Raw genomic sequence first — 20,541 nt, forward strand, 5'->3', positions numbered from 1 at the left:
TAGGGCTCCTGTCTTAAAGGCACACAACACATTTCACATACAAGACAGCACACTGTACTTGCACAATGTACAGTTGTATGATTTTTTTTGTAGAACCGCCGATCCAACCAATATGCCCATATCTCCATATACATGGATCTCCATATATGGGTATCAGAGAACTCCATATATGGGTAAGTGGTCCAATATATATTAATAATGAATTCCGTCCTGCGCGACCTCGCCCTCTGCAAGACCTCGCTTTTCGCCCTTAGGCGTCTTACTGGTACAGTACATATGACTGAGATTCACAATTTTAAACGTTTGAGAAGTTATCTTAATTTGAATGATCTAAATTTGAAGCTGCAATGTAGCCTATAACTGAGGCCAATATATCAAAATACTTTAGAAATTGCACAAGTTGACAAGATCTCAGATATGCCATGTATTAAAACTGGAATTAGGTTCATTTGATTTGATTTAACTAAAACATGTAGGTCTAATAGCAAGAAGGCAAACCCTATCTAAAGTCATTTAGGTATAGTCTATAGTAAAAGTACTCCTCCTGCCTTAATTTAAGTACCGTTTGCCTTCAAACCTTGAATGTCTGCCGCCAGTAACATTTTTGGCTTTGAACGGGGAACCATATGCTCATGTAAGGCCCTCATTACGACGAATGATCAATGTTTACACGGGTTGCACAATTCCAGCGTAAACGTGGACCACATCTGGGACGCTGTGGCCCGACTGCTTCAAGGATGCACAGGCCAACGGAAACAGCTGCTGCCATCAGGGGTGTCGCACCAAATTCTGGGCCCTGGGTACAAGGATTCACTGCTGGTTGAGCCCATTTAGAACGCATTATTTTGTGCTTTAACTACTGAAAAATAGCAGATATACAAGCTCACGCAAGATCAGTAGATCAGCTATTTTTGAAAAATCGTGAACATTTGTGCAAGTCTTTGAATATTTCAAATCCTTCTAAGGTTTTTTGAAAAAACTATGTTTCCCATCTCAAAATATTTAGTTCCAGGGACCCCCAGAAGCAATAAATAATTGTACGTATATTCAAAGATTTGAACACATTTCCACGACTTTTCAAAAATACCAGATATACAAGCTCGCAGCGCGGCACTCGTGCCGTGCTGTGAGCTTGTACGGTATATCTGCTATTTTTCAATAGCTAAAGTGTAAAATAATGTAATTAAGGCCCCTCCACCTTGGGCCCTGGTAACTCAGTCCCACTTTTCCCCCCCTTGTGACGCCCCTGTCCCTCCCCACAGCAGCATGTGGAAGGATGTGTTCCTTAATGTGTGGCGATGAACACTCAGAGATCAGAGGTGGGTCAAGGTGAGAGCTCTCTGAGCTCGTGTAGCATGCATTAAAATGATGAATCATTTTGAAGCAAATGGGTTTTCATCTCAAAATAAATTCTCCCTGTTACCGATAATGTAATCCCCTACTCAAAATAATAACATTTTGCTAATAGACACCCGGAGCGATGAAGATCAAAATGAAAATGCATTCTTGGATGCTGTTCACAAAGGCATCTGGGGATACGTCGAGTGAGGTAATGATATTCTGGCATCATGCTCAGAGCTTTGAGAGTTGATCCCATTTTGGTATTCCTGACATAACAGGCAGAAGCTAATTGTTTCATAGGTTACTATACTCCTAGTCAGTGGCGTAAAACCAGCCTCCAGACAGCAGAAAAGTTAGGGGTCCCCTCTGATTATAATAGAACCTCTAAAAAACAAAAGTGAATGTCTGGGAGGGAAATCGTGGGAAATGCCGCCAAGGGCCAGATTAGCATTCTGTATTGCATGTCCCGATGGGCTGTCTCCTGGAGTCCCCCCACGGGCTGAAGAATGGCTGAGCAGGAGGGTGGATGTGGGGGTGGGTCGGTGGTGGGGTGGGGTAGGACGGGAGGTTGCAGAGGGCCAGACGGGGGATGCGGAAAGTCAAGGAAGACAGCTTCACAAAGAGATGCATGGTGTTGGGGTTCGGAGGAGGTGGGGGCTCTTGCCGTGAAATCGGGGGACTGGGGGGGGGTATGAGGGGACTGGGTTCAAGTTCAACAGCAAGTCCCTGTCTGCATGTTGAGAAGAGGAAAAATATAGGCCTATCTCCCTGGGAATCCTGCCTCCAAAGTATAACTCTTCCAAACAGGGGAGTGTGTGGACTCTAATTAGAATGGCTTGGCTAAGAGGAAACCGTCTGAGACCTCAACACAAAATCTAAGTGCTGCCAAGATTGTAAAGTCATACACAATTATAGTGTACGTTGCATCAGGAGGCCAACCACACAGAGTGAACTAGCTTGCACCCACCAGTCCAAAATACATTCAGATCCTTTACTTATATGGAGCATGGCATTCCGGGAGCAATATATGCATTCGTTTGAAATACATTTCTTTTTAGAGGTGAGCCGTTAAACAAAAGTGCAGAATAACGTAACACAAAATACAATACAGCGAAGTATACGTGAATGTGTAATTTTATGTCAATGCTATGAGCTGTAAGGCACAAGTGTATTGGATAGTCAGCATATAGACAGTTTGTACAATAACAGTGTCCTGGGAGTTTCTGGCAGGAACACCAAGGTGATGGAAAAGTCAATACACACATTACAATGCACACAGCTAATAGCTACAAGTGGCCTTCATTTGTGAGACAGAATTATAGCTCTTAAACGTATACTGGAAACAATTCATTTCCGACAGTAATGCTGTTCCATTGATCATGAATTATTAAAATTATCCTCCAACCGTTCCTGAAAATAACGAGCTATCTATTATAGAAAAAAAAGGAATGCACTTTGGCAAATTAATTTTGTTCCAAAACGCCTAATGCAATACCTGTCAGAGATTGGCCAGTGATTGAGAGTGACACAGAGGGGGCTGAGGGATGTGACCTTTGGGCAAGGGGATAATGGGCACTTCCTCCCTCACACATCATCCCTCTGGTCGCAAGACTATTTGAACTGTGTGTGCAGCGCGCGCACGTGTGTGTGAGGACAAGGAGGAAAGGGGAAAGTGAAGAGGTTGTGCCTTGTGACCCTCAAGTCTAGAATGACCTTTTATATCTACAAGTTCTATGACCTTTTTGGCCCTTAAGATCGTTACTCTGTTTTCCGGCAGTCTTTAGGGATTTCTCACGGTCACGGACACACTGGTCCTGTTTCTATATGTTATGGCCGTCTCATGCACCATTCTAATCTAAAAAGGAGGCATGACAAGCATATTTATGCAATCCATCCATGAGAAATCATAAAAATTAAACCTACAGTACAGGGGTCTTCAACGTTTTCAGGCCGGGGACCCCCAAACTGATGGGGAGATGGAGCAGGGACCCCCTAACACCTCGTAGGGTGGGGGGGTCGGGGCTACGACATATTTTTTATTTTAAACATGTACAAGTTACAGCGAGCAGGGTGGGCCGTACCACTACCATTTCTAAACATACTACTTATTAACTGAGAACCAATGTCAATAATATCAACAATCTGTCAATTGCATAGTAATCATGTATTCAAGCTATTCAAAATGGATAGAATCATGATTTATTTTTTAACATAAATGTAAAAAATTTAAAATAAACATATATATATATTTTTAAGCAATAATTTCGCGGACCCCCTGCAGTACCTCCGCGGACCCCCTAGGGGTCGCGGACCCCCTGTTGAAGACCCCTGATAGCCTATAGTATATTTATTTGATATACTTTCAGCTACATTCACATAAAGACTTGGAACCATTAAAGGACAACCTTGGCTTGAGTGATAGTGCTGACTAAAAGCAGAGTTTATATTTATAGCTTCCTCAGTTGGTCCTGACACTGACTGCCCGGTCTGGGTCAAGGCCATATGAAGTACTTGTTGACCTGGCAGTTTGTTGCGGTTAACCTTTAGGCCTCCTGTTTGTGCTGAGTGCATAGAGGTCATTGATCAGCCTGGAAGGGTCAAGGGGGTGTCCTTCCACACAGAGTCAGGGGCGTAGATGAAGTGTGTCATGCACCCCTAACTGGCCATGACATTTAATTTCCATGCATGTGCTCACTCACGTAGGCTACATAAACACATGAATATCTTTTTAATAAGCTAAAATCTTCACTACATCAATTTATCCTATTACTGTAGACATTTGTGAACAACCTTGTCATAATTATTCAAATAATTCTTCAGTTAGGGACCAGAAATGTGTTTTGTGAGATCACAGTGACTGTGACCTTTGACCATCAAAATCTAATCAGTTCATCTTTGAGTCCAAGTGAAATTCCAAATTTGAAGAAATTCTTCAATGTTCAACGTTATTGACATATCGCGTTTACGAGAATGGGAAAAACAGATGGATGGACAGGCGGATAGACCTGAGATGGTTGGCTAACATAATGCATCTATCCATAACTGGAGGAAAGGCTCACCACAGGCCTGGATGGCTGGCATAGCGTGTTGGGAGTGTACCAATTCTGACAACCTTTGCTGCAAGTCACCCCCACATCTCTCTCCCCTTTTCCTGTCAGTCTACAGTATATCTATCAATAAAGGCAGAAAAAGCCCAAAACACATCTTAAAAAAGAAAAAGAAAAGAAAAGAAAAGAAAAAAGAATACACAAAGTTAGAAAGAATCACATGATAGATTTGCCACATACTGTAGTCACATACAGTCTAGCTCCTCAAAAGAATACAGCATGTACATTAGATTGCCCTGCCTGCTGGCCAGAAGTCTATCACTGGGAGGGATTTCCCCGGTTTACGGGTTGAATGATATGTGGGAAACTACCGGTATATGTGCGACAGACTTTGAGCCTGAGGTCTCATTGTCTCTCGTTTTGGTCTTACCCAATCAGCAGTAGCAGGAATATGAACCCTCCTGTATTAACCACTCATCCACTTCGCTGACTGGAGTCCCACAGGGGTCTATACTAGGCCCCCCCTCATTGCCCTCTACACCAAATCTCAACATGGAAAATAGTAGATCTACAAGCTCACATCGCATCGCAATGCAACGCATCGTGAGTTTGTAAATAGGCTATATTTGCAGAATGTTCGTGCCAGAATATACTGTGGTTAAAAAGGCATGTGTGGGGGGCACGGTGGCGCACTCTGTAGCGCTGTGGCATCACAGCTAGAAGGTCCTGCATGGGTTCGATTCCCACTGGGAACACTGTGGGCGTGTTCTCTCCTCCGCGTCATTAGTGCCCATATCCTAGGTGGGTTTGGCGAAAGGGCCTTTCTGTGTGGAGTTTGCATGTTCTCCCCGTGTCCACTAGGGTAGGTACCCTCACAAAAACATGCAGTCCTGGTCTCTATACTGCCTCCCCTTGGCCAGCCGGGGTGCCTGATGGAGGAGGGGAAAGGAACTGGTTGGAATAACGTGTTCCTTCCGTGCGCCATGTCCTACCGGGGAAATCCCCCCTCAGTTCGGAGCTCTCCTCAGGTTGGCAGAGGGAGAGTAGCAGGGATTACAGCTTAGGCAATTGGCACTGGGTGAAAAAGTGACAAAAGTTACAAAATCGTGGGATAAAAACAAGTACGAGCACAATGGATCCAACTAAAATCCTTTACAAATGTGTCCCTTGGAACTTGTTATGCAACATGACGACATAAGGAGACATATTTGTATATTTTGCTATTGTATATCATTGTGGATTGACATCTTCATAAACTGTTCTGCTTCACTCTACTCCTATAGGGGAGAGCGGGGTAAACTGAGACACTTTTTACATTTTCTCCCCTATAGTCGAACTAAAAGATATATCAGTAAAAATGTACACATTTACCAGTAATTTGGGATGTTTCCTAACAATGGAAGTTATAAGAACATATTCAAGACAAAAGGCAGAGAAAATATGATTGTTTTAAAAAAAGTTTACCCCAGGACCGGGGTAAACTGAGACAGACCGGAGAATCAACGGGGTAAAGTGATCCACTCACTTTTTTCACTTTAAAACTACCATTAAAACACAAAAACCCAGTTAACCAGGTTAAATATGCACAACACAAAAATGTACATAGCAGAAAGTCTTTTAATAGGGTTTGTCCTGTCATTTCCACCCATGTGTCAAATAATGTGACACATGGGCAGAAAGAAAAAACAAAATCTCTATAAAAGTTGATAGAAGTGTTAACCAAACTTTCCTCAGTTGATCCTTATGTAATTTCTCCTGTAGAATGCATTTCCGCAAAGTATATTGTTGTATTGTGCATAAGCATAACTAATGAGATAATTAGCAAATTTAGTCCAATATGCTAATTATCTCATTAATTATGCACAACACATAAATATATATATCAGAAATGGGTTCTACAGGGAAAAGTACATAAGAATCAACTGAGAAAAGTTTGGTACACCCTTTAATCAGGTTTTTACAGCTATGTCTATCATGTTGGGATAATGTGAGATAGTGTCTCACTTTACCCCGAAGCAATTGTCTCACTTTACCCCACAGCCACATTTTGGGAAAAGTGATATCTTTTATCAATTCAGGGTAATCTTCATCTAGCATCCATCACATGGATTTATAAGTTGGTAGTTCATCAACATGTATGATATAAAATGTTGTCCCTGCATCAATTTGCTTTGACACAACAGTTGATTATGTGACAGCAAGAAATTTTACTTTTACATGCAAAAAACACATTTTTGTGAAAAAAGCATGTTTTCTACAGTACTATCAGGTCTCTCTCTTCATGGCAAGTGGGAAATTCAAAGGGCTTGAAAATATAATGGTCACATGACCACAAATGTGTTCCATTGCCAAGATAAATGGAGTGTCTCAGTTTACCCGGTGTCTCAGTTTACCCCACTCTCCCCTACATTAAGTAAAGGTAAATATTACAATATCATAGCACTAGTGAACAGCAAGAAGGATAGTACTATTAGTAATTAGCTCATTAGCTTCAGTAGATCATCATAACACAATGAATGGTAAAAAGTGTAAATGTTGGATCACTATAATTAGGAATAGGAACCACACATTCCACATCGATGGGGATGTTCTCTGCTATTCAGAACAGCCAGGGCAATGACTTAACCATCAAAAAGTGTATTTCATAGTATTTATGTCATGTCCCAACAAGGCAAGCCTTTGAAAATAATGCAATGAATGTCCTTCTCGGCTACCATAGTCTCAATGCTTGTGTGACACAACAGAGTGTTAAAGGCACGGTCGTTTCAAATAAATATTTTTCATAAACATTTGGCTACATCTTTCAGGGCTGAACGTGCCCCAGGTTTTGAAGCCATGGGCTTATACGTGTATGCACTGCAGGGGTATGTTCATTTGAACTCTCTCCACAAACGTGTATTGTTCCCCATTTCTTCACTGTTGTTTCCCACAAAACAACATCTGGCGGGTGTTATTGAAAACATTTTGAATTCCTTTACATTTCCCACACCGATGGCAGTGCATGGGGGCAGCGCAGATAGATGAGGAAACAATATGTCATAGATTGCAATATAAAACCACTCCATGCAGACACAGACACGGGCACAAACATGGCTAAAAATCAGCCGTGAGTGTGTCATGGCACTTTAGAGTGTCTGACTACTTAATTAGACATATAAAAAGACTGGGTCAGACGGATCAGACAGGCAAAGAAAAGCAGGCGAGATGAGGCCCTTCAAATTGTCTGCACCACTCTGCTGTGTGTGTGTGTGTGTGTGTGTGTGTGTGTGTGTGTGTGTGTGTGTGTGTGTGTGTGTGTGTGTGTGTGTGTGTGTGTGCGTGCGCGCGTGCGTGCGCGCATGTGTGTGTGGGTGTGTGTGTGTGGGGGGGGGTGCATGTGTGAATTAGTTTGTTCATGTGTGTGTCAATGTGCAGGAGAGTGTGCATTTTGCCATTTGCATGTCTGAATCTGGATTGAGTAGGTCTGTATCTGGCAGTGTTTAGGAATGTGTCTGGGGTGTATGTCTGCTGGTGTGTGCGTGTGAGAGTGCTGGTGCACATTGAATTGATTTAATGAGCAAACGAACCACTTCACCCCATTCGGGTGGATTGAATGATGCAAGTTTTGTTGTGGAATCACAAGATTATCAAAATGACAACAACTGTCGGAAATACTGAGAAATAGCAAGCCACTTATGGTAGAACATGTGGTTTCTGAACTTTGCTAAGGTTTGTAGTCCTAACACCCGGAAGTGAGTTTGCATAGCTTCCGTCGCCAGATTTCCTTCAATTTATGCGGAAAATAAGGTTCTGTGGCGATCATCATGAGCCTAAAAGAATGTCACCTTTCGTTCACTGACATAAATTAGATGTGACACGTTGTGAGGTTGTAGATCGGTTATTGTCGCTGAATGTTCGCCACAGAATAGGGATGCTATAGGGCAGTGTTTCTCAACCTTTTGTCTGCATGGGCACACTTTTCATGTCTCAAGAATCCATGGGCACACCAACATAATACGGGGGTGTAAATATCGTCACTGTCAGGAAGAAACCTTGTATCGCACAACAGTAGTGAAAACAGCAGATCTACAAGCACACAACGCCTCGCATCACGAGGCGTTGTGTGCTTGTAGATCGGCTGTGCTTGTAGATCGGCTAGTTTAAATCATTTTTAAAATGATAAATACAATACTGGCTTTCAAGCAGTTTCAAAGGGCACACCTGACCCTTCTTAGGGGCACACCAAAGGCCCCCAGGCACAGTGGTTGAGAAACACTGCTATATGGTTCATGTGATTCTTTTTCTGCAGTCTCTCAAGACTGTTGGCTCACACAATTTTCTAAATGGTTCCGCCATACAGTCTGTGAAACGGAAAGTGCTGAATATGGGAAGAAACTACAGCGGATGTTCGCTTCCCCCTCACTTCCGTTTTGTCTTTGTAGTCCCGTAAATGAGTCCGACTGTAAATCAAATTAGTCGTAGCATAATAGCATGCTGTTTAGCAGATATTCTAAAATATATTTGAACGATTTATCTTTAATATATTTTTGTGGACGTAAATGATGAACAGGTGACATTCTGTTTTCGGGGCTGTCACAATTCCATTGGAAATGTGTTTGAGGTGGGAACCCACGGCCTGGGAAAAGACATCCTAAGTAAGCAATATTTGATTGTGAGTGAGAGAGAGCATTAATGTTTTTCAGGAGTGCCAATCCAAGTACCCATGCCATGGTGGAGAAAAGAACCCGGCGAGATGGGGGGCTGCTTTTGACTAGACAGGGCCACATGAATCTGAATCTGAACGAACCTGTCTGGGATCTTTCTTTTGGGCCCTTATCCACGTCTAGCCGGGGCGAGAGGCGGAGTGAAACCCTGTGGTGGGGTGAGAACCAAATGGGTGGGACCTTCCATCACAGTCACAGCTATTTGCTGTCTGCGAGACATAGTGGAGGGGTCAGAGGGCAAATAAGTTCACAGGAACTGCAGGCTTTCACATGCTAATGCTTCGGGAGGCACAAACCGCCAGCAGCTTTTAATAGGTGGTTATGGGTTCCTAAAGGTACTGTATGTGCGTGCAAGTATTGTCGGTTCAATTGACACGCTTAATAATTGATAGACATTTATACTGCTGTGTAATCCACTTTGTGTTAAAGTTAAGTACTTATAATTTATAAAAAATGATGTGAAAATACTGACTGGAGTCAGTGGAGTGATCCTTGAACAGAGTGGAATGCAAGTGCACATGCAGCTGATGCACTGCCCTGCCGCACGCACGCACAGTGCGCGCACGCTCAAGCTATATACTGTAAAGTCAAGAAAATATATGTTCATGTCATAAATATTTCCTGTTCCTAAGGCCTGAAATAATTGCCTAATTGGAAAGTCTCAATATTACATGCTACAAACGGGTCACTGCATTTTGCCAATATTGGATATTAAAGGATGATCAACCCTCATACACTGGAATCAGATGCTCACTGTACATGTATTTCTGTATACCTGCACTGTATAGTTTCTTTTATAGCATTTTATTTAAGACACTGCGAAATATTCAGTATCTTTCCAACACATAACATTGCCCCCATTTAAACCTCTCCCACCAGACATCCAGATTTTACTAAGTAGATAAGTTGAAAAAACAAATTAATTAAATATGACTAACTGAATAACTGAATGAGCTTACCGGTAATTAAATAAGAGTTGTTGTAGCCAGGAATGATTGGGGGTCCTGAGTTTGAGACTGTGCTGTGTATTTTAATTCAAGTATTGGATTCCATTGCTGAAGGGTCTTGTCTTATTAGGTTTTATTTGTTAGTTTTATTTGAAAGTCAGAAATACAATGAAAGTGAAATTAAGGTACTCTAATCTTAAATTGATTTTAAAGCTATTAAATGACACACATCATTATTTTTTATTTTATTTTATTTTATTGTATTGTATTTTATCAACTATCATAGGTGCAGGTCATGTGTGTGAAACATAAGAGCATAAGATTTGTTTCAGACAGAGATGGGGCGGTGACAGCTACTTTAGATGTTGAATCAATGGTTTGGGGGGTGACTGAAAGCCATGAGAGCCAGACAAACACAGACACATGCATGCATGGCATGAACAAACAGCAAGCCTCCACATATATCTATTTCTATAGGTTTCATTGTGCTAACATGAAGGACTGCCTATCCTAACTAAGATTCCTATGTGATCCTGTTTGACCAGCGTCACATAAGTGCGCCCCCATCTGGAGTTTTAAAACATCACAGGGCCTAAAGCACAATGGATGCAGAAGTGTGAGATTAAAACAAATCATTTCACATAAACAAAGTGAGATCTCATGTAAATCAAAATGCATGATTCACAGGTTGCAAATAATATTTATTCCTTTCTTTTGTTTTCAAAAGGTCAGAGAACGACATGGCATCTGCTTGCGACTGCAACCTGTTCCTGTTCGCGGATGACTCGGCTCTCCTAGTCTCGGGCAAGGACCACTTGCAGGTTGAAAAGACACTTAACTCTGAACTGAGTAAGATCTGCACATGGCTTAACGACAACAAATTATCAATTCACCTGGGCAAAACCGAGTCCATCCTCTTTGGATCAAATCATAACCTCAAAAAGGTAGAGAACTTCACAATCAAAGTGGGTGACAAGGTCATAACACGAAAAAACGAAATCTCCTACTTAGGATGTATCCTTGAAGCTAATCTTTCCAGCGAAAAGATGACTTCAAAAGTAATACAAAAAATCAACCAACGAACTCGTTTCCTACAGAGGATCGCCCCAATGGTCAACTTCAACACACTGAAGACCATAGCTGGTGCAATAATCCAGCCCCTCTTTGACTATGGAGTCCACGTATGGTATCGTGACGCCCCACAAGCCCTAAAAACTAAACTCCAAACAGCCCAAAATAAACTAATTAGGGTCCTGCTTAACCTTCCCAATCAGACTCACCTCACCGCTACTCACCAGTTAAGAGTGGGGTGGCTCAGAGTAGATGACAGAGTACAGCAACTTGCAATGGGCCTGGTGTACAAGATACACTACACCACTATGATACCCAAGTACCTGTCAAAATACTTTAAAAACGTTAAGGATGTCCATAATTACAACACCAGAGGCAGTGCCACAGATCACGTTCAACCCAGAGTCAACTCAAAGAAAGGGTCGAACTCGTTCTTCTGCTACACCACAAAAATGTGGAATGCCTTACCGAAGGCCATAAAGGAGTGTGGATCACTAGCATCCTTTAAAATTGCCCTAAAAAACCACTTACAGGCAGCAGCCGTTCACAACTGGTAAAAACCTAGCCCAACCCTACCCTCCCTGCCCCTTCCTTGTATATACTGTACATACTGATTGTTTAGACTTACTGTTACCTGCCCCTTCCTTGTATATATTGTATATACTGTACTTACTGATTGTATAGACCTACTGTTTTCTTTTTTTCTTTACATATCTACTGCATAGTACTGTGTTCTATTTGTCTGTCATTCAATGTTATATGAGATACTTTAATGGTTTCCTGTTGAAATAAGCTTAGTCTTTTCATGGATCTCCTTTTAGTAGACCTTGTACCAGTGAACTGTACCGTCATGAATCTGTACATTTTCCTATGCAAACTTCTAATAAAGCCTTCAATCAATCAATCAGAGTTGACTTAAAACCTTTTTTTTAGGACGATTAGACCTGAAAACATGCTGTTTGTTTGGGGAAACTCAAAACACAAACAGCCTAAATCTGTCATTATTGTGCACAAAATAGCTATTTTGTTTGATTAATATCAATGGCACACATCAAAGTCATCTAAAATTAACTAATAACACTAACTAATAATTGCAACAATTAAGCATTACATATAAACAATACATTATATATTGTCTTATTATTTTGGAGCCAAATTAAAATACAAACATTGCTCCATATCAAAAGCCACAAGAGTAGATATTACCTGCTTGAGCAGAATTTGATTGCTTTCTGGCTTTGATGACAAATTGCAGAAACACGATTTTGGAAAAAGAAATGCTTCCAGTAATAGATTATTCTCTATACCAGGGGTGGGCAACTTTAATGATGGAGAGGGCCACTATAGTTCCACACTCACTCCAGGGCCTCAATGCATATTGCTATGTCGTACTTTGTCATTCTACTATATTTCATACAAAGAAGCAAAAATAGCAGATCTACAAGCTCAAAACGGGTCGCAGCGGCTATTTTTGCCTCTTTTGAATTGGAATCCTGAATTATTTTTTGTTATTTTTTAATTGGAATCCTGAAATGTAACATTTTGATTCAATTTCAAATGCATTTAGTTATATAGTCATGTTAACTTCATGAACCTAAATACAAATACATTGGACATAAAAAAAAAATACATTTTAAAACTACTATACTAGTCATTAAGCTACTAATATAGACTGACGGAATTAAAGTAGGTCATTTTTGGAATTGTAACAGCTGAAATCAATAATATATCAGTATTCCGGTATTAACCTGCGGGCCGCATGAAGTGAAGGTGGGGGCCGCATGTGGCCCCTGGGCCGCCAGTTGCCCATGCATGCTCTAGTCTATACTCTTCCTATGCGTCTGTGTTTCAGAATAGTCCTCTGGCCCTGATTAAAGTCATGTCTCATCTTCTTCACACTAAAATGTGTCAATCACTCCTCCCACCTCTAGTGCAAATGTATAGTGTGAAAATTCCATTTCCATACATCTTGTATAGGTCTAATTGGCTTCTCTCATGGCAGAAATAGCTTTTGTCAGCAACGAGTATTGGTATAACTGTGTTCTTGTGTGTGATGCACACACACACGCACGCACGCACGCACGCACGCACGCACGCACGCACGCACGCACGCACGCACGCACGCACGCACGCACGCACACACACACACACACACACACACACACACACACACACACACATATATATACTTTACAAAAGTACACAATTGTAAACATTTTCATGAACTTGAGTTCAGATAATAATTATTGTTAAATTAGTTATTTACCACTTAAACCCTATAGCTTGTACTTTTGACCGGGACCGGGTCCCCAAGGGGTCCATACCTTTTTTCCTCACCACACCAAAATCTGGCTGAAAAATCTACAAGCTCACAACGCATTGCATTGAGACATGTTGTGAACTTGTAGATTGCCTATTTTCTTCAAACGATTGGCTATAAATGGCCAGAATAGTGTTGATAGGGCTCACAAGGTTAATTGTTGTCCACTCAAAACAACACTGTTCTATGTCCTTTTCTAAATATGGTTACATCTTTCATTTATTTCAGTGGTTTTCAACCAGTGGTCCGTGGTCCATGAGGGACTCCAAGTGCTAAACAAATGGACGCTTAAAGATCTTTAACTATTGAGAGTGTAAAATGAAACCAAATGGACCCTTACGGCTCCATTTGCTTTCATTTTACGGTATCAAGAGTTACATTATTGTTAAACATCTGCATTAATTCATTTACAAGTCTACACACTTAGAGAATTATAAAATAATTGTTATCTTGATCAGTTTCCAATAGGAGAGATGAAGTACTCTCCTATTGGTACCACATCAATGTAATTGTGGACAAAAATCTTATCCAACAATAAGAAAATATTCTAAGGCCTGAGAGGCTAAATCTCATCCGTGGTCCGTGGCTCAAATGCCGAATGGAAAATGGACCTTGATGTGAATGCCAAATTACATCAACCATGATACTGAACTTCTCATGTCCTACTACTACCAATATGGCTGAAATGTAGCCTGTGTGCTGCAACACAACAACAGCTTTGTGTTCTTGGCACAACTATAAAGCCATTCCCATTAGCCTACTGTTCTTTTTCTTATTATTCAGTATGTGGGGAAGTGGAGAATTCGGTAACACTTTCTATGAAGCCCACACTTATAATGCATTATGACAGCATTCATAATGCATTATAATGCACTCATAATGCTTCATAACTACCCTCATAAACACTCATAATGCTTCCTGATGCATTATATCAACAGACATAAGACATTATAATGTAACTTATAATTAATTATAATGACTCAAGTTATGGATGCTCTTGAATACTTATGAAGATCACATCTATAATGCATTATGAGGACACTCATAGTGCATCATAATGCTCTCTAGACTGACTGCTTATACTACCTTATGATTACTTATACACACAACTCAAGTCAACTGTAGTAGCGACTCATAGTATGCTATAATAACCCATGCAGTATCATGAGTCTCCATGAGGCGTCCTTGTATGTGTTAAGTAAAGTGAAACACATATGGATGCATCTATAATAAGGCATAAGTCATCATAGCGCGTCATTGTCGGGGCTAAGTAAAGTGTGATGCATTTGGATGCATTTAAAAGAATCTATGCTGCATCCTAAGTTATTATAAAGCAATAACTTAGGATGCAGCATAGATTCTTTTAAAGGTGATACACCATGAAATCTCACTTTTCCTATTTTAAAACCTTTTTTTGGGGTCCCACTAGCACCTTCTATCCTCACAAAGTCCCATTTCTGACCGTTGTGTCTTTTTGGGAAGACGGAGGTTAAAAGCATCCCACGGGTTCTCAAAACAGGCTGTCCAGATTTGCTGCCGTCGCTGACGTCAACGACGGCCGGTTTAGGCCAAAGGTGGTACTGCAGCTGAAAATGCTCTGAGAGCCATTCAAAAATGAGAGAGGCTCTCTATTCAGGAGTGGTAATTTAGCTTCAAACCTTTTGAAAAACGTTTTTGGGACAAACAATATGACATAGATACTTTTTAAATGCATGGTGTATCACCTTTAAATGCATCCAAATGCATCACACTTTACTTAGCCCCGACAATGACGCGCTATGATGACTTATGCCTTATTATAGCTGCATCCATATGTGTTTCACTTTACTTAACACATACAATGACGCCTCATGGAGACTCATGATACTGCATGGGTTATTATAGCATACTATGAGTCGCTACTACAGTTGACTTGAGTTGTGTGTATAAGTAATCATAAGGTAGTATAAGCAGTCAGTCTAGAGAGCATTATGATGCACTATGAGTGTCCTCATAATATATTATAGATGTGATCTTCATAAGTATTCAAGAGCATCCATAACTTGAGTCATTATAATTAATTATAAGTTACATTATAATGTCTTATGTCTGTTGATATAATGCATCAGGAAGCATTATGAGGGTTTATGAGGGTAGTTATGAAGCATTATGAGTGCATTATAATGCATTATGAATGCCGTCATAATGCATTATAAGTGTGGGCTTCATAGAAAGTGTTACCGAGAATTCTCCCATCTGACAAAACTACCGTCATTCAGGGTTGGAGAGTCTTCTTGTTCAAGAATAAGTATTTGTATAATATCAATGGCGAGCATTATTGGTAATTCACAGAAAGGAAAATATATCAACTATGCCATTATTGAGCACTTGAGCAGGACACTGAACTGTTACAGTGGAGTTGGCAATTTAGATTATTTTCAACTGAAGGCCTTGAATTGTTTTGATTATTTGACCTAACGTTAAGTATATGAAATAGAAAAGGCAGAACTCTAAAATGAGATTAAACATCAAAATTGTGATTATGTATTCAACCATGTGTCTGTGCCTCTTTTTTTTCTCATGTGTCTGTGTGTGTGTGTGTGTGTGTGTGTGTGTGTGTGTGTGTGTGTGTGTGTGCGTGCGTGCGTGCGTGCGTGCGTGCATGCTTGCATGCATGTGTGTGTGTTTGCATGCATGCATGCGTGTGCACAAGTATCGCACACAATTTTCATGTATTTTATCTGCATAAGAGGGAGAGGTTGCACCACACAGTCCCTATAACAATAAGCAATGTGCATTTGGCCAAATTGGAATGCAAGACACATTAGCCACAATGGCTGTTTGTATCCCAGCATGCCGTGGTGGCGGGGTGAGGGGTTGTGGGTAAAGCGTATCATTAGGGTTCCCAGCCAACTTGGCAGTTGGCACGCCTTTTCAACTGGTCTTTACCCGTCTGCTTTCTCATGGCGGTGGAAGGCAGCATCTTGTGAAGTCCACCACCTTTGTGCAGGGGTGTCGCAACAAATTCTGGGCCCTGGGTACTTTAACTGTTGAAAAATAGCAGATGTAAAAGCTCACAGCACGGCAGCGAGTGCCGCGCTGTGAGCTTGTAGATCTGCTATTTTTGAAAAATAGTGAAATTTGTGCAAGTCTTTGAATATTTCAAATCCTTCTAAGGTTTTTTTGAAAAACTTATGTCAGTGGTGCTCAAACCTTTTCATGTGAAGGACCCCCAAAAAGATATGTATTTGGCCACGGACCCCCATCTCAAAATATTTAGTTCCAGGGACCCCCCAGAAGCAAAATTTGAGTTACAAATGTTCGCTTAAAAATACACATTATATTCAAAGATTTGCACACATTTTCACGACTTTTCAAAAGATCTACAAGCTTGCAGCACTGTGAGCTTGTAGGCTACTTTTCAATAGCTAAAGTATAAAATAATTAGGCCCCCTCCTCCTTGGGCCCTAGTAACTCAGTCCCACTTTTCCCCCCCTTGTGACACCCCTGCCCGTCTGCTTTCTCATGGCGGGGAAGGCAGCATCTTGTGATGTCCACCTTTGTGCATTTAATCCAAAGAGTTCACTAAAAATTACTGCTTGCTCCTGGTTAACCATGGCCTAACCTTGCTAATTACCTCGACTCATTTTCAGTGTTTCTCATACTGTGCAAGGCATGTGGTAAAATTAACATATTGGTCCCAATCCCATGCTCTGTTTGTGCCAATATCTTTAAAATGCTAAGAGTACCTTGGGTTGGAAAAAGAATAAAGCTTTGGTTAAACAAAACTTGGGGAAACTGTTCCCCATAATTGAACACAATTATTACTAAATATATGCCTCCCTCCTATTAATTCTCTAGAGATGTCACCTCACACAATACAGTGCACATGCTGGTCATTATTGGGTGTCAAGGGCCTCGCACTTGGGGTTGTGGGGAGGTGGGGAGACAAATCCTGAGGCTGGCCCTCAATTAGTGAGCCACACGTCCTTTGGAAGAAGGTGGAACTCCATTAACAGCTCTTAAATGCTGACCTCTGTTCACCCGCTTCTGACCCCGTGACCTTTGGGGTCACTGGACACAATGCGGCCCCATCTGGAGCCATGCTACCGGCCCTATGGTGGAGGGGAAGGACACCAACCTTCAGCATTCATACCATGTCATGTCATGTCAGCCTATTGAAAGGCCTGAGAACCAGCAGCCCTGCTCCACCAGAAACCCACCATCTCTGAACATCCGCCAATCTATATCAATTCAACTTCACACTGATCAGGTCCACTAATACGTCCTGTCTTTAATGACGTAGCAGTGTGTGAACAGAGAGTTCCCCACAGTCGTGTTCACACTATAGGGGAGCTGCCCACACAATCCTTTATTGTTGGTCTCTGTGGAGCGGTTGGTGGTTAAAGTGCCCTCACTGCCTTGCTCAACGGCCCATTGCTGGTGATGGAAGGAAGGGGGTTATTGTTTGGTTTCTTATCAATACTCAGTGTTGATTCATCCACTTTCAAGTAAAACATTTGGGGAAATTTAAAAGTTTAAAAAGGTTTCAAACCTTTTCCCACTCATTTTCACAAATGTTCACAAATTATCACAAATTATCAAAAAATTGCAGAAACTGACTATGTATCACAATGTGACACAACATTGTGAGCCTGTAGATCTGCTACATTTTTGATGTGTGACACGTTGTTCAACAAAGTATAAAATAGAGCTTAAAGGAGTAGTTCACCCACAAAATGACATTGATTACTCACGCCATGGAGGTTTTTGTCACATTCCTAAGACAATAATTGGATTTTGGTAAATGTACCCCCATTGATTTCTGATGGGGACCCAAATGCATTTAAGAGTTGGGGGTCCTTCCTGACTTTGAGACTGTGTCATTTAAATCAAGTATTGGAATCCAGATTGCTGAGGGGTCTTATTTGGTTTTATTTGTAAATGGGAAAGTCACATTTAAGTAATCACATTTTTGTCTTAGGAATGCGATAAATATACCCAAAAGGGTATTATTGAACTCAAGTCTCCATGGCGTGAGTAATCAATAGAAAAAAAAGGGATTTTGGGGATGAACTGTCAACTGTGCAAACTGTCTCTCTTTGGAAAAGTGAAGTATATCGGTTAATACATTTAATAATATGGACAGATTCTTTCTTGAAATGACGGTGGAAATCCCAGGGAAAACCAGCCTATATGTTGGGTGCAACTGTAGAATAAGCTTATTCCCAGCACCAAGCATTAAAAGCATCAGGGAGTGCAAGGGTGAGTCACAATAGCCAAGTGCTGTGTATCGAAATAAGTGACATTTACTGCCTGTAGTCGTGTCATCACATCATTAATTTACTTAATAGCATCACAGCAGTTAAATGGCTAATTTCAGTGGCAGTTAGAGTTATATGTATTGGCTATCCATGCTATTAATTAGTGGCATTACATTAATTCCACTGGTCAGTGTGTGATTACATTTCCACATCAGTCAAGAGTCCCATGCACTATATTCCGACAAATCATGGTTCAATGATGCCACCTGGTGGTAGGATGTAGCAACTGCGATAACTAGCACATTTTTCTTGTGACAGCCACTGGGTTTGACATCCAGTGACCTATATCCCACAGTGCAAAGCAACCTGCACACCACCTGCTCCACTCAGGCTGTACAATGAGAGTCAAACTTGCTGTCAAACTTAAGTATATAGCATTTGTTTTCTAGATTTTTGTGATAAATCAAAAATATCTAGTATTTCACCCTAATTAATTTAACCCTTTATATTCTTTAGAATGACTACAATTAATTTAAGTCAAAAGTCAAATAACAAGGCACAAAAGCACCTGTGCCACTAAGAGATGGAATAATAACAAACAACAACAAACACACACTCATGTTATGTGGTAAGATGAATTGTGCCATTTAATCATTGTTCTGTTCGACAAAACTTTATTACAACATAAAGCTGATGAACAAAACTGTGTCGATAGGGAATGAAAGTTCTCTTTCAGCGACAACATGGACAACAATCGTGAAAATGTATATATTCATTGCATAAAGGCGTGGGTGGCCTTTCTGCCAAATACTGTATGCCACAGAATAGTTTGACTGTCTGCCATTGTGCTTTTTGTTCTAGTTTGTAAAGTTTTAAATGAGTTGTAAACCTTCAAAGGCATTGTAGAAAATGTATATTTGCCTTTAAATAGTATCAAAACTGGAAAATCTCTCTTGTAAACTTCATAGGTTTTTAGGGTATTAGCACCGTTTTCTTTCAAACAAAAGGGAAATAAAATGTAGAAATGTTAATTACTGAGTAGCGCTTATGTGGATTTGGAGTTGGCAGGACTTGGCACACAGTAAAGCCAAAGTGCTAACTCAGAGAAAGTGTAAAGATTTACCTATAAAAACACCCAGGATTTGACTGTGCATGTGGCATTTTTAGAGCTGACATGAGTGACAATATCCAGAAAGAACAGAGGATAAAGCACCTTTGGATATAAAAATCATAATATAGTAGTTGTGTATTGTATGCCAAATGCTTAATGTCAAATTTTCTTTTTAAACGGACCTGTTGTTGTTTTCCTATGCCATTTCCCTTCATCTGATTAAGGCCAAATTATAAATTGGTTCTTGAAACTACCCTTTGTCATAATGTTCAGCTTTAAAATTGGTTTACAGTGATCATTTGGCTCACAATCAAAATCTCCCCATCCACAGAACAGTGTTCAAACCAAACTGAAAAATAAATGCTAAAACAGTTGCTGTGAGACTAGATACTGATGATGACATCTTGAGTAATAACATCGTACTATGGTTCCTGGCACTGTGGTCTGTGTCCTGTTGCTGTGCCAGTATCCCTTGTCCTGTTTGAGCATTCATTGGTAAAAGCGTTTGTTTAATTTGTTTCACGTTTTCATATTACAACAGTAGAGCAGGGGTCTTCAACGTTTTCAGGCCAGGGACCCCTTAGTTGAGAGAGAGATGAAACAGGGACCCCCACAACCTTATCATAGATTCCATATCGTTTCATTGTTTGACCGCACAATCGTTAGTGTATTTTGGATTCATATCAATTTGTGTTTTCAGATATTTAACCACTTGAACCGTCAATACTTAATACACTTGACCATTCACTCTGTACTTA

At 40.7% G+C, this 20,541-nt stretch overlaps 1 protein-coding gene across 1 annotated transcript in view; it reads right to left on the reverse strand.

The window, feature by feature from the left end:
- Positions 1–1,785: 1,785 nt before the first annotated feature.
- The window catches only part of LOC308292950 (brevican core protein-like), a gene marked incomplete at both ends in the record, with an annotated part of 45,719 nt that continues 26,963 nt past the window's right edge, over positions 1,786–20,541 (reverse strand). Inside the window, one exon of the mRNA XM_080735375.1 lies at positions 1,786–2,020. Within this exon, the coding sequence (XP_080591501.1) occupies positions 1,786–2,020 (235 nt within the window). The remainder of the gene's footprint in view (positions 2,021–20,541) is intronic.

The sequence above is a fragment of the Nannobrachium achirus genome (assembly GCF_963921795.1).
Source record: "Nannobrachium achirus genome assembly, chromosome: 10".
Lineage (NCBI taxonomy): Eukaryota > Metazoa > Chordata > Actinopteri > Myctophiformes > Myctophidae > Nannobrachium > Nannobrachium achirus.